General features: G+C 54.6%; 1 protein-coding gene across 1 annotated transcript; it reads right to left on the bottom strand.

Annotated features, from left to right (window-relative positions):
* Nucleotides 1-3,353: 3,353 nt before the first annotated feature.
* Nucleotides 3,354-12,348, bottom strand: LOC308683389 (butyrophilin-like protein 9). The gene is made up of 3 exons (XM_081353858.1): nt 12,314-12,348; nt 5,441-5,482; nt 3,354-5,311 (listed from the first exon to the last, which is right to left on the bottom strand). The coding sequence occupies exons 2-3, from the start codon at nt 5,478-5,480 to the stop codon at nt 4,719-4,721; spliced, it is 633 nt and encodes a 210-aa protein (XP_081209984.1). The 5' UTR covers nt 5,481-5,482; nt 12,314-12,348; the 3' UTR covers nt 3,354-4,718.
* Between the last annotated feature and the right edge of the window lie 437 nt (nt 12,349-12,785).

Consider the following 12,785-nt stretch of genomic DNA (forward strand, 5'->3'; position numbering starts at 1 on the left):
TTTAAATTGGCAAAGACAGGGACGGATTATGACTTGTAAAGGCCCTGGGGTCAGTTATCTTCAGCCCAGAATGTTTTAAATGTATTTTGAAAAGTTGACTGATAAATATGAAACCGGACAATATCTATGTAAACCCCCAAAATCATAAGTTGCCTTATTTCATTGTGCTTTGGCTTTGCTGCTGTCTCTGACTGGTGATTGTTGAAATCTGTCTCACATAGAAGCTCCACGTGAGTGATTTCAGCCTATCCTAGAATATCTCCAGGATTTGTGCGCAACAGCAAACAATCTCATAGCAATTAAATAAATAACACAGTCAGCAGCGCCACACAGTCCTCTGTCAGATGAGATGTTTTCAGGCTATAAGCATGGCCGAAAAAAACATCAGGGTCTGAGCCCGAAATGTCAGGAGCTGGGGTTAGAAGATAACATGATTAACTCAGCCCTGGCACTGCAGCCACACCAGCCCACCAAGTTGGTTTCAGCAACTTTTTTCTTTCTTGAGTTTATCAAAGTTTTTGCCACTAATCAAAGAAGAAAACAAACATTTCTAACTTCTAACTTTTAAAAAGAAAAAAAGATGCTGAAGCCAGTCTTTAAAGCTACACTGTGTAATTGTTTTAGTTGATTCTTAGCAAAAAACACTTAGTTCTTTCAAAAATATATGTGCTCATTAATGTATATTTACTTCTTTCAAGTAATAAAGTATTCTCGTAAGTTTAAAATCTGCCATTGAAAGTACATACAGGTGAGGGGTTCGAATGCCGGTCGCCATGTTGCCCCTCCATCTTGAAACTACATTAGCCAAAGAGGAACATACCTTTAAATTCAAGCTTCGCCTTTTGCGCTTTACACTCAGTGACACAGAGACGAATGCGAGGGGGAGATTACTCGCGACTGCCGGCAGATTTGAAAGATTGCTGATGGAGGATCACGCTTATTTTCGAGGACATGTAACAGAGTCGCCAAGGAAGCGAAAGAGAGAATTAAAACGTCAACGCGACAGGCAAATTAGCAAGACCAAAGTCAATATTGGAGTAACTTTTCCCAGATGGAAAGAGCTCATGAGGAGCAAAGATTTTAAAACGGACGCCGAAGTTGGCTGCTTTTTCTCGGCAGGTAATCCAGCCTATTTGTGTAAATTTGTGATTGTTCACTTCAGCTATGAAAAAGACAGATTCATTTCCACACCATTTAAGCCTGGAGCGTCTAAATCTCCTCTTCTCTCTGTTTCAACATGTGCACACGCTCTATGTCATCCTTTTCCAAGCGTTTGTCAGCAGCAACATTTCAAACTCTGCATCTACCTCTACCTCTACCTTTACCTCCTTGTGCCGCTGGGTGTTGAGCGCCATCTTCCACGTGAAACGGAGATGATCCATTGACGTGTTTGTTTGTCCTTTATGACTATTGTGCATCTAACATAATACATCATCGTTAAATTGCTCTAATTATAAATAAAACTTCTGGAATTTTGAAATTTCTGGAAATTGCCACACCAAAATCGGTCATTTTGATTGCAAAAAAAAATTATTCATGACGGAGGACAGATGTGAAGCCGGAGGGAAGGGGGACTGAGGCAGAGCTGGAGAGAAGGAGGACTGAGGTGGAGCCGGTGGGACGGAGGACTGAGGTGGAGCCGGAGAGAAGGAGGACTGAGGTGGAGCCAGAGAGAAGGGGGACTGAGGCGGAGCTGGAGAGAAGGAGGACTGAGGTGGAGCCAGAGAGAAGGGGGACTGAGGCGGAGCCGGAGGGAAGGGCAACTGAGGCAGAGCTGGAGAGGAGGAGGACTGAGGTGGAGCCGGAGAGAAGGGGGACTGAGGTGGAGCCGGTGGGACGGAGGACAGAGGCGGAGCCGGAGGGAAGGGGGACTGAGGTGGAGCCGGAGAGAAGGGGGACTGAGGCGGAGCTGGAGAGAAGGAGGACTGAGGTGGAGCCGGTGGGACAGAGGACAGAGGCGGAGCCGGAGGGAAGGGGGACAGAGGCGGAGCCGGAGGGAAGGGGGACTGAGGCGGAGCTGGAGAGAAGGAGGACTGAGGTGGAGCTGGAGAGAAGGAGGACTGAGGTGGAGCCGGAGAGAAGGAGGACAGAGGCGGAGCCGGAGGGAAGGGGAACTGAGGCAGAGCTGGAGAGGAGGAGGACTGAGGTGGAGTCGGAGAGAAGGGGGACTGAGGTGGAGCCGGTGGGACGCAGGACAGAGGCGGAGCCGGAGGGAAGGGGGACTGAGGTGGAGCCGGAGAGAAGGGGGACTGAGGTGGAGCCGGTGGGACGGAGGACAGAGGCGGAGCCGGAGGGAAGGGGGACTGAGGTGGAGCCGGAGAGAAGGGGGACTGAGGCGGAGCTGGAGAGAAGGAGGACTGAGGTGGAGCCGGTGTGACAGAGGACAGAGGCGGAGCCGGAGGGAAGGGGGACAGAGGCGGAGCCGGAGGGAAGGGGGACTGAGGCAGAGCTGGAGAGAAGGAGGACTGAGGTGGAGCTGGAGAGAAGGAGGACTGAGGTGGAGCCGGAGAGAAGGAGGACAGAGGAGGAGCCGGAGGGAAGGGGAACTGAGGCAGAGCTGGAGAGGAGGAGGACTGAGGTGGAGTCGGAGAGAAGGGGGACTGAGGTGGAGCCAGTGGGACGGAGGACAGAGGCGGAGCCGGAGGGAAGGGGGACTGAGGTGGAGCCGGAGAGAAGGGGGACTGAGGCGGAGCTGGAGAGAAGGAGGACTGAGGTGGAGCCGGTGGGACGGAGGACAGAGGTGGAGCCGGAGGGAAGGGGGACTGAGGCGGAGCTGGAGAGAAGGAGGACTGAGGTGGAGCTGGAGAGAAGGAGGACTGAGGTGGAGCTGGTGGGACGGAGGACAGAGGCGGAGCCGGAGGGAAGGGGAACTGAGGCAGAGCTGGAGAGGAGGAGGACTGAGGTGGAGCTGGAGAGAAGGAGGACTGAGGTGGAGCCGGTGGGACGGAGGACAGAGGCGGAGCCGGAGGGAAGGGGAACTGAGGCAGAGCTGGAGAGGAGGAGGACTGAGGTGGAGCCGGAGAGAAGGGGGACCGAGGCGTAGCCGTAGGGCAGGGGGACTGAGGCAGAGCTGGAGAGAAGGAGGACAGAGGTAGAGCCGGTTGGACGGAGGATAGAGGTGGAGCCGGAGGGAAGGAGGACTGGGGTGGAGCTGGAGGGAAGGAGGACTGAGGTGGAGCCGGTGGGACGGAGGATAGAGGTGGAGCCGGAGGGAAGGGGGACTGAGGCAGAGCTGGAGAGAAGGAGGACTGAGGTGGAGCTGGTGGGAAAGAGGATAGAGGCGGAGCCGGAGGGATGTGGAGCAACATTGGTGCAACATTAATAGACACAATGTCCATTTATTTATTTGTCATTTAAAAAGTTTTTAATAATCCACTTCGAAGACAATCCATACAGGCAGGAAAACAAAACAATCTCTAACAAACAGTGACTGTGAGTGTACAACTTCTAAAGCAAACACAAACGAGATGATAATCAAACACAGCTGAAACACAGAACTCATAATGACGGTAACCAAGGAGACAAATGAGTGGTGGGAAAATAGAGCAAAAGGGAAACAGGAACTTGTGACAACAAACTAAAAGTCTGTGATAATGAAACTGAGAATAAGTGACTGTGACAGTTGTATTTTGATTCTGAGAATATTTACAACTACAAGAAATTATTTTTTATATTAATGCAGTTGTGTCTTTCGTTTTCATTCGCCCTCAGCCATCTGTATCAGACTTTACATTTCAGATCATTGTGTTTTTTATTAAATGAACACAAACATCAATCAATGTGCATTTCAATATTAGTTACATTGTATTATAAAAGAAAAGTAAGAGCCCAAAGTACACCGATCATCTGTTAAATATCAAAAGTATTTGGTCAAGGCACCTTTAGACATTTTATCAAACATTTTAGACATCATGGTTCTCCATCAATATACAGTAAAAAAGTACAAATATTTTTGAGCGTCATGTTTTGTGACCCTTGATCTTAAAGGCATGAAGAGTTTTATTCATCCTGTAAGACTGAACATTTACATCTATTCATTATCTGAGGCTTTTATCAGTGACTTACAAATGAGGAACAAGCAGTTTGTTGTAAGAGCCAACAATATTCATAATACACAAGTTTAGAGCAGGACCACAGATTGATAACCAGGTTAGGGAAATTACATGCAGGAAAGTAAAAAGTATAGTTATAGTAAGTTCATGTGTTTCTGGTTGTGTGTTAGTAACAGAGAGGATGAAGAACTCTTTAATATGTGAAGACTGTAATAACTCACTTCATCATCTCTGCTTTCAGACACTAGATGAATGTCAGACACTGTTGGTTCCTGTTCAGTTTTCTGTTCTGCAGTTCAGTCAGTATCAGAGCAAGACGAGATCCCTGATTCAGTCAGATCAAGAGTGTCTCGAGCTGTAATATAGTTGCTGTGAGCAGAGAATGTGCAGCACTTGATCTGATGATCTTATGGGATTATTGTAATAATATTGCTTCATCTAAAGCGATGCTTCATCTAAAGTCGTCGTATCTTAACGTTTGGTTGAACTGATGCTGCTGTGTTCAAGCTGTACATTTTATCAGTATTCATGATCTCAGTGGGAATCAAACCATGAGCTTGATGCTCTACTTGTGCATTTTATACACTTTTCTAGTATGTATATCTGAGAAGAGATATTTACTTTTTTCATATTCGTTCCTCTGTCTAAACACACTGGATTGGTCAGTCAGGCGTCTGAGCTGTTACTCAGTAAAGGTTCACTGGACTCTACAGCTGATTCTACAGGTTCTGGACAATCCAGAATTACAAGCGGACTCTGATCTCCTACTCCTGGATTAAACAGCGGAGCGACTGATCCAGTGAATCTGGAGCTCATGGTCAGCAGATGTTTCCTCTCTTTGACACTGTAAAATGACAGCAGACCGTGATCATAATCTAACAGAACTCCCAGTTGTTCAGGTCTCGGGGTCAGTGAGAGTTTAACTGGTGGATCAGAGTTGGTGAAAACACCATTAGGACCGTCTGAACACAAGAACCAGTAACCGTTTGATGGAGTTAAAGCAGAGCTGTTCTTTGAGCGAAGATATCTATATTCCTCCACACCAATTAACCAGTAGTTTTTAGGAGGTGCATCTTCTCGTGCTAAATTAACCTCCCAATAGTGACGGCCAGATGTAAATGTTTGAGTTCCAAATGCACGTAATTGATATGGAAATCCCTCTCCAGTGTGATTATATCCTGGAGCATTTCCCACTATTTTACGGTCCTCAGAAACCTTCACAGCTGGATGTGAACGCCCAGGATCAATAGTGATCTGAACTGTGAAGAAAACAATGCAACAATTATTAATAGCCTACACTTCAACATGTGTGAGATCATATTTACAAATATGTGCATATATGACTAAAGATGATGAAATATATATATATAAGTGAGATGATGTCATACCTGCATGTTTCCTCAGTTCTTCTATAATTGTGTCTCCCATAACTAAAATGAAAAATACTTTGAGATTTTAGAGAAAGAATTCTACTCCTGTCTCTGTATCATCAATATATAACAGAATATATGTGTGTGTGTTGCTGTATGTGTGAGAGTGTGTATGTGTGTGTGAGAGAGTGCATGTGACTATGAGTGTGTGTGTTTGTTTGTGTGTGTGTGAGAGAGAGAGAGAGTGTGTGTATGTGTGTATGTGTGTGTGTGTGTGTGTGTGTGTGTGAGAGAGAGAGAGAGTGAGAGAGAGAGTGTGTGTGACTGACTGAGTGTGTGTGTGTGTGTGTGTGTGTGTGTGTGTTTGTTTGTGTGTGTGTGAGAGAGAGAGAGAGAGTGTGTATATGTGTGTGTGTGTGTGTGTGTGTGTGTGTGTGTGTGTTTGTTTGTGTGTGTGTGAGAGAGAGAGAGAGAGTGTGTGTATGTGTGTATATGTGTGTGTGTGTGTGTGTGTGTGTGTGTGTGTGTGAGAGAGAGAGTGAGAGAGAGAGTGTGTGTGACTGAGTGTGTGTGTGTGTGTGTGTGTGTGTGTGTGTGTGTGTGTGTGTGTGTGAATAGTTCAGTCCTAAACTCAGTGTTTTGTGAGTCACCAAACCTGTAATATTAATGTTTTCTTCTGCTACAACATGAATGTTAAAGGGGGGGTACAATGGTGTTTCATGTATTCAGAGTTGTTTACAGTGTTAAAGAGATGGATTCTCATGCTTAACATGGCCAAAGTTAAAAATATATATATATTTTGGACGAATAACAGACAATTTCTGTGCCGAAAATCTTACTTCCGGGTTGGTACAAGTTTCGGCTGTTTTTTTTCGATCGTAGATCTAATGACGTAGACGAGAGTGGAACTCCTTATATGAGCATTTCTCCCGGAAAAGGCATTTATCCCGACACGTCGACCAGAAGAGAGCGAGACCGCGCACATGTCGACCAGAGGAGAGCGAGACCGCGCACACGTCGACCGGAGGAGAGCGAGACCACGCACATGTCGACCAGAGGAGAGCGAGACCGCGCACATGTCGACCGGAGGAGAGCGAGACCGCGCACATGTCGACCGGAGGAGAGCGAGACCGCGCACATGTCGACCGGAGGAGAGCGAGACCGCGCACACGTCGACCAGAGGAGAGCGAGACCGCGCACACGTCGACCAGAGGAGAGCGAGACCGCGCACATGTCGACCTGAGGAGAGCGAGACCGCGCACATGTCGACCAGAAGAGAGCGAGACCGCGCACACGTCGCCCAGAGGAGAGCGAGACCGCGCACATGTCGACCAGAAGAGAGCAAGACCGCGCATATGTCGACCAGAGGAGAGCGAGACCAGAGGAGAGCGAGACCGCGCACATGTCGACCAGAAGAGAGCGAGACCGCGCACATGTCGACCAGAGGAGAGCGAGACCGCGCACACGTCGACCGGAGGAGAGCGAGACCGCGCACACGTCGACCAGAGGAGAGCGAGACCGCGCACACGTCGACCAGAGGAGAGCGAGACCGCGCACACGTCGACCAGAAGAGAGCGAGACCGCGCACACGTCGACCAGAGGAGAGCGAGACCGCGCACACGTCGACCAGAGGAGAGCGAGACCGCGCACATGTCGACCAGAGGAGAGCGAGACCGCGCACACGTCGACCAGAGGAGAGCGAGACCGCGCACACGTCGACCAGAGGAGAGCGAGACCGCGCACACGTCGACCAGAAGAGAGCGAGACCGCGCACATGTCGACCAGAGGAGAGCGAGACCGCGCACACGTCGACCAGAGGAGAGCGAGACCGCGCACACGTCGACCAGAGGAGAGCGAGACCGCGCACACGTCGACCAGAGGAGAGCGAGACCGCGCACACGTCGACCAGAGGAGAGCGAGACCGCGCACACGTCGACCAGAGGAGAGCGAGACCGCGCACACGTCGACCGGAGGAGAGCGAGACCGCGCACACGTCGACCGGAGGAGAGCGAGACCGCGCACACGTCGACCGGAGGAGAGCGAGACCGCGCACACGTCGACCAGAGGAGAGCGAGACCGCGCACACGTCGACCAGCGAGACCGCGCACACGTCGACCGGAGGAGAGCGAGACCGCGCACACGTCGACCAGAGGAGAGCGAGACCGCGCACACGTCGACCAGAAGAGAGCGAGACCGCGCACACGTCGACCAGCGAGACCGCGCACACGTCGACCGGAGGAGAGCGAGACCGCGCACACGTCGACCAGAGGAGAGCGAGACCGCGCACACGTCGACCAGAGGAGAGCGAGACCGCGCACACGTCGACCAGAAGAGAGCGAGACCGCGCACACGTCGACCAGAGGAGAGCGAGACCGCGCACACGTCGACCAGAGGAGAGCGAGACCGCGCACACGTCGACCAGAGGAGAGCGAGACCGCGCACACGTCGACCAGAGGAGAGCGAGACCGCGCACACGTCGACCAGAGGAGAGCGAGACCGCGCACACGTCGACCAGAGGAGAGCGAGACCGCGCACACGTCGACCAGCGAGACCGCGCACACGTCGACCAGAGGAGAGCGAGACCGCGCACACGTCGACCGGAGGAGAGCGAGACCGCGCACACGGCGACCAGAAGAGAGCGAGACCGCGCACACGTCGACCAGAAGAGAGCGAGACCGCGCACATGTCGACCAGAGGAGAGCGAGACCGCGCACATGTCGACCGGAGGAGAGCGAGACCGCGCACATGTCGACCGGAGGAGAGCGAGACCGCGCACATGTCGACCGGAGGAGAGCGAGACCGCGCACACGTCGACCAGAGGAGAGCGAGACCGCGCACACGTCGACCAGAGGAGAGCGAGACCGCGCACATGTCGACCTGAGGAGAGCGAGACCGCGCACATGTCGACCAGAAGAGAGCGAGACCGCGCACACGTCGCCCAGAGGAGAGCGAGACCGCGCACATGTCGACCAGAAGAGAGCAAGACCGCGCATATGTCGACCAGAGGAGAGCGAGACCAGAGGAGAGCGAGACCGCGCACATGTCGACCAGAAGAGAGCGAGACCGCGCACATGTCGACCAGAGGAGAGCGAGACCGCGCACACGTCGACCGGAGGAGAGCGAGACCGCGCACACGTCGACCAGAGGAGAGCGAGACCGCGCACACGTCGACCAGAGGAGAGCGAGACCGCGCACACGTCGACCAGAAGAGAGCGAGACCGCGCACACGTCGACCAGAGGAGAGCGAGACCGCGCACACGTCGACCAGAGGAGAGCGAGACCGCGCACACGTCGACCAGAGGAGAGCGAGACCGCGCACACGTCGACCAGAGGAGAGCGAGACCGCGCACACGTCGACCAGAAGAGAGCGAGACCGCGCACACGTCGACCAGAGGAGAGCGAGACCGCGCACACGTCGACCGGAGGAGAGCGAGACCGCGCACACGTCGACCGGAGGAGAGCGAGACCGCGCACACGTCGACCGGAGGAGAGCGAGACCGCGCACACGTCGACCAGAGGAGAGCGAGACCGCGCACACGTCGACCAGCGAGACCGCGCACACGTCGACCGGAGGAGAGCGAGACCGCGCACACGTCGACCAGAGGAGAGCGAGACCGCGCACACGTCGACCAGAAGAGAGCGAGACCGCGCACACGTCGACCAGCGAGACCGCGCACACGTCGACCGGAGGAGAGCGAGACCGCGCACACGTCGACCAGAGGAGAGCGAGACCGCGCACACGTCGACCAGAGGAGAGCGAGACCGCGCACACGTCGACCAGAAGAGAGCGAGACCGCGCACACGTCGTCCAGAGGAGAGCGAGACCGCGCACACGTCGACCAGAGGAGAGCGAGACCGCGCACACGTCGACCAGAGGAGAGCGAGACCGCGCACACGTCGACCAGAGGAGAGCGAGACCGCGCACACGTCGACCAGAGGAGAGCGAGACCGCGCACACGTCGACCAGAGGAGAGCGAGACCGCGCACACGTCGACCAGCGAGACCGCGCACACGTCGACCAGAGGAGAGCGAGACCGCGCACACGTCGACCAGAGGAGAGCGAGACCGCGCACACGTCGACCAGCGAGACCGCGCACACGTCGACCAGAAGAGAGCGAGACCGCGCACACGTCGACCGGAGGAGAGCGAGACCGCGCACACGTCGACCGGAGGAGAGCGAGACCGCGCACACGTCGACCAGAGGAGAGCGAGACCGCGCACACGTCGACCGGAGGAGAGCGAGACCGCGCACACGTCGACCGGAGGAGAGCGAGACCGCGCACACGTCGACCGGAGGAGAGCGAGACCGCGCACACGTCGACCGGAGGAGAGCGAGACCGCGCACACGTCGACCAGAGGAGAGCGAGACCGCGCACACGTCGACCAGAGGAGAGCGAGACCGAGCACACGTCGACCGGAGGAGAGCGAGACCGCGCACATGTCGACCAGAGGAGAGCGAGACCGCGCACACGTCGACCGGAAGAGAGCGAGACCGCGCACACGTCGACCGGAAGAGAGCGAGACCGCGCAAACGTCGACCGGAGGAGAGCGAGACCGCGCACACGTCGACCGGAGGAGAGCGAGACCGCGCACACGTCGACCGGAGGAGAGCGAGACCGCGCACACGTCGACCGGAAGAGAGCGAGACCGCGCACACGTCGACCGGAAGAGAGCGAGACCGCGCACACGTCGACCGGAAGAGAGCGAGACCGCGCAAACGTCGACCGGAGGAGAGCGAGACCGCGCACACGTCGACCGGAGGAGAGCGAGACCGCCCACACGTCGACCGGAGGAGAGCGAGACCGAGCACACGTCGACCGGAGGAGAGCGAGACCGCGCACACGTCGACCGGAGGAGAGCGAGACCGAGCACACGTCGACCGGAGGAGAGCGAGACCGCGCACACGTCGACCAGAGGAGAGCGAGACCGCGCACACGTCGACCGGAGGAGAGCGAGACCGCGCACACGTCGACCAGAGGAGAGCGAGACCGAGCACACGTCGACCGGAGGAGAGCGAGACCGCGCACACGTCGACCAGAGGAGAGCGAGACCGCGCACACGTCGACCAGAAGAGAGCGAGACCCCGCACACGTCGACCGGAGGAGAGCGAGACCGCGCACACGTCGACCAGAGGAGAGCGAGACCGCGCACACGTCGACCAGAAGAGAGCGAGACTGCGCACACGTCGACCGGAGGAGAGCGAGACCGCGCACACGTCGACCGGAGGAGAGCGAGACCGCGCACATGTCGACCAGAGGAGAGCGAGACCGCGCACATGTCGACCGGAGGAGAGCGAGACCGCGCACACGTCGACCGGAGGAGAGCGAGACCGCGCACACGTCGACCAGAGGAGAGCGAGACCGCGCACACGTCGACCGGAGGAGAGCGAGACCGCGCACACGTCGACCAGCGAGACCGCGCACACGTCGACCGGAGGAGAGCGAGACCGCGCACACGTCGACCAGCGAGACCGCGCACACGTCGACCGGAGGAGAGCGAGACCGCGCACACGGCGACCAGAGGAGAGCAAGACCGCGCACACGGCGACCAGAGGAGAGCGAGACCGCGCACACGGCGACCAGAGGAGAGCAAGACCGCGCACACGGCGACCAGAGGAGAGCGAGACCGCGCACACGGCGACCAGAGGAGAGCAAGACCGCGCACACGGCGACCAGAGGAGAGCGAGACCGCGCACACGTCGACCAGAAGAGAGCGAGACCGCGCACACGTCGACCAGAGGAGAGCAAGACCGCGCACACGGCGACCAGAGGAGAGCGAGACCGCGCACACGTCGACCAGAGGAGAGCGAGACCGCGCACACGGCGACCAGAAGAGAGCGAGACCGCGCACACGGCGACCAGAAGAGAGCGAGACCGCGCACACGTCGACCAGAGGAGAGCGAGACCGCGCACACGTCGACCTGAGGAGAGTGAGACCGAGCACACGTCGACCGGAGGAGAGCGAGACCGCGCACACGGCGACCAGAAGAGAGCGAGACCGCGCACACGTCGACCAGAGGAGAGCGAGACCGCGCACACGTCGACCAGAGGAGAGCGAGACCGCGCACACGTCGACCAGAGGAGAGCGAGACCGCGCACACGTCGACCAGAAGAGAGCGAGACCGCGCACACGTCGACCAGAGGAGAGCGAGACCGCGCACATGTCGACCGGAGGAGAGCGAGACCGCGCACACGTCGACCAGAGGAGAGCGAGACCGCGCACACGTCGACCAGAGGAGAGCGAGACCGCGCACATCAACGCGCTTCAACAGGAAATCATCGGCAGCGCTGCATAGGATTTGTTCAAGAATGTCTCCAAAGTGTGTTTTTGGATGTGAGGGAAAGCTTACCGTGTTCAGCTTCCCAAAGAACCCAGTGTTAAGGGAACAGTGGATGCAGTTTGTTTTTCCGGGGCAAAAACGGAGTTGTGTAGCCTAAGGTTGTTTGTTCCCTGCATTTCGACGATGATTGTTTTATAAACAAAGCCCAGATCGACGGATTTGCAGATGGTCTAATGATTAAGGATCGAGCAGTCACAATGATAAAGGTTTGCGGTCGCAGGCGGTGAGTAAAACTGCTTCAATTGTCTCTGTGTGTTGTTAGCTATCGGCGCGTTAGCACAGCTTTAGGCCCACACGGCCCGCCTCCAGACGCTAGGTTTTTTCTGGAAAGACTCGGTACAGCCTATCTTTCTTTTATAAATATAATAAAACTAAAGACTTCTTGGAGATATGAAGGATGCAATACTACTCTATAGATACTCAAGATTATCAGGAGATTGAGTGAAAATGAGCATTTCACCCCCCCTTTAATGTTTATTTAATGATTAGTGCGTCACTTCAGCGGTCGGTTTCAGTTCTTGTAAAATATATCAAAGAACAACTTCAAGTACCTTCTTTTGTCAGTTTCTCCGCAGATTCATCGTCACAAACTAAAATGAGAGAAAATGTGATTGGAGGGATTAATTATCATTCAGCTTCCACAAATACTCCAGACACTATAAACCTCAATAACTCTTTTAACTCTTTCAGGCAGAATCTCTTTTAGATATTAACTTGTATTGCTGTCAGTTACGCTTCTTAGGCTCAGGGTCAAAGGTCATTCTAGCCTCATAAATACACCACACTGCTCTTAGTGTTCATCCTTTCATCCAGGAATTACTTTAGTTGTGTCAGTCTTTCAAGACATTCAGATCAGATTGGTTTGAAATGATGATGTTCTTAATTATCAATTATATCTTAAAATAAGAAATGAAAAGTGCTGTATCAGTGTTTGCTGAGGTTATGAATTCTACAGTCATAAAGTGAATGATTTCCATCACATCTGCCTCGTGATTTGGTGTTTCTCTGAATGCACTGTGGCTT

The sequence above is a fragment of the Scardinius erythrophthalmus genome, assembly GCF_964197995.2.
Source record: "Scardinius erythrophthalmus genome assembly, chromosome: 2".
NCBI lineage: Eukaryota > Metazoa > Chordata > Actinopteri > Cypriniformes > Leuciscidae > Scardinius > Scardinius erythrophthalmus.

Bases quoted from the DNA above. Each gene is read 5' to 3' on its own strand.
- LOC308683389 (XM_081353858.1), bottom strand. From the start codon at position 5,480: ATGGGAGACACAATTATAGAAGAACTGAGGAAACATGCAG. The intron at 5,312-5,440 runs GTATGACATCAT...TTTTCTTCACAG, and splicing joins AGAACTGAGGAAACATGCAG to TTCAGATCACTATTGATCCT.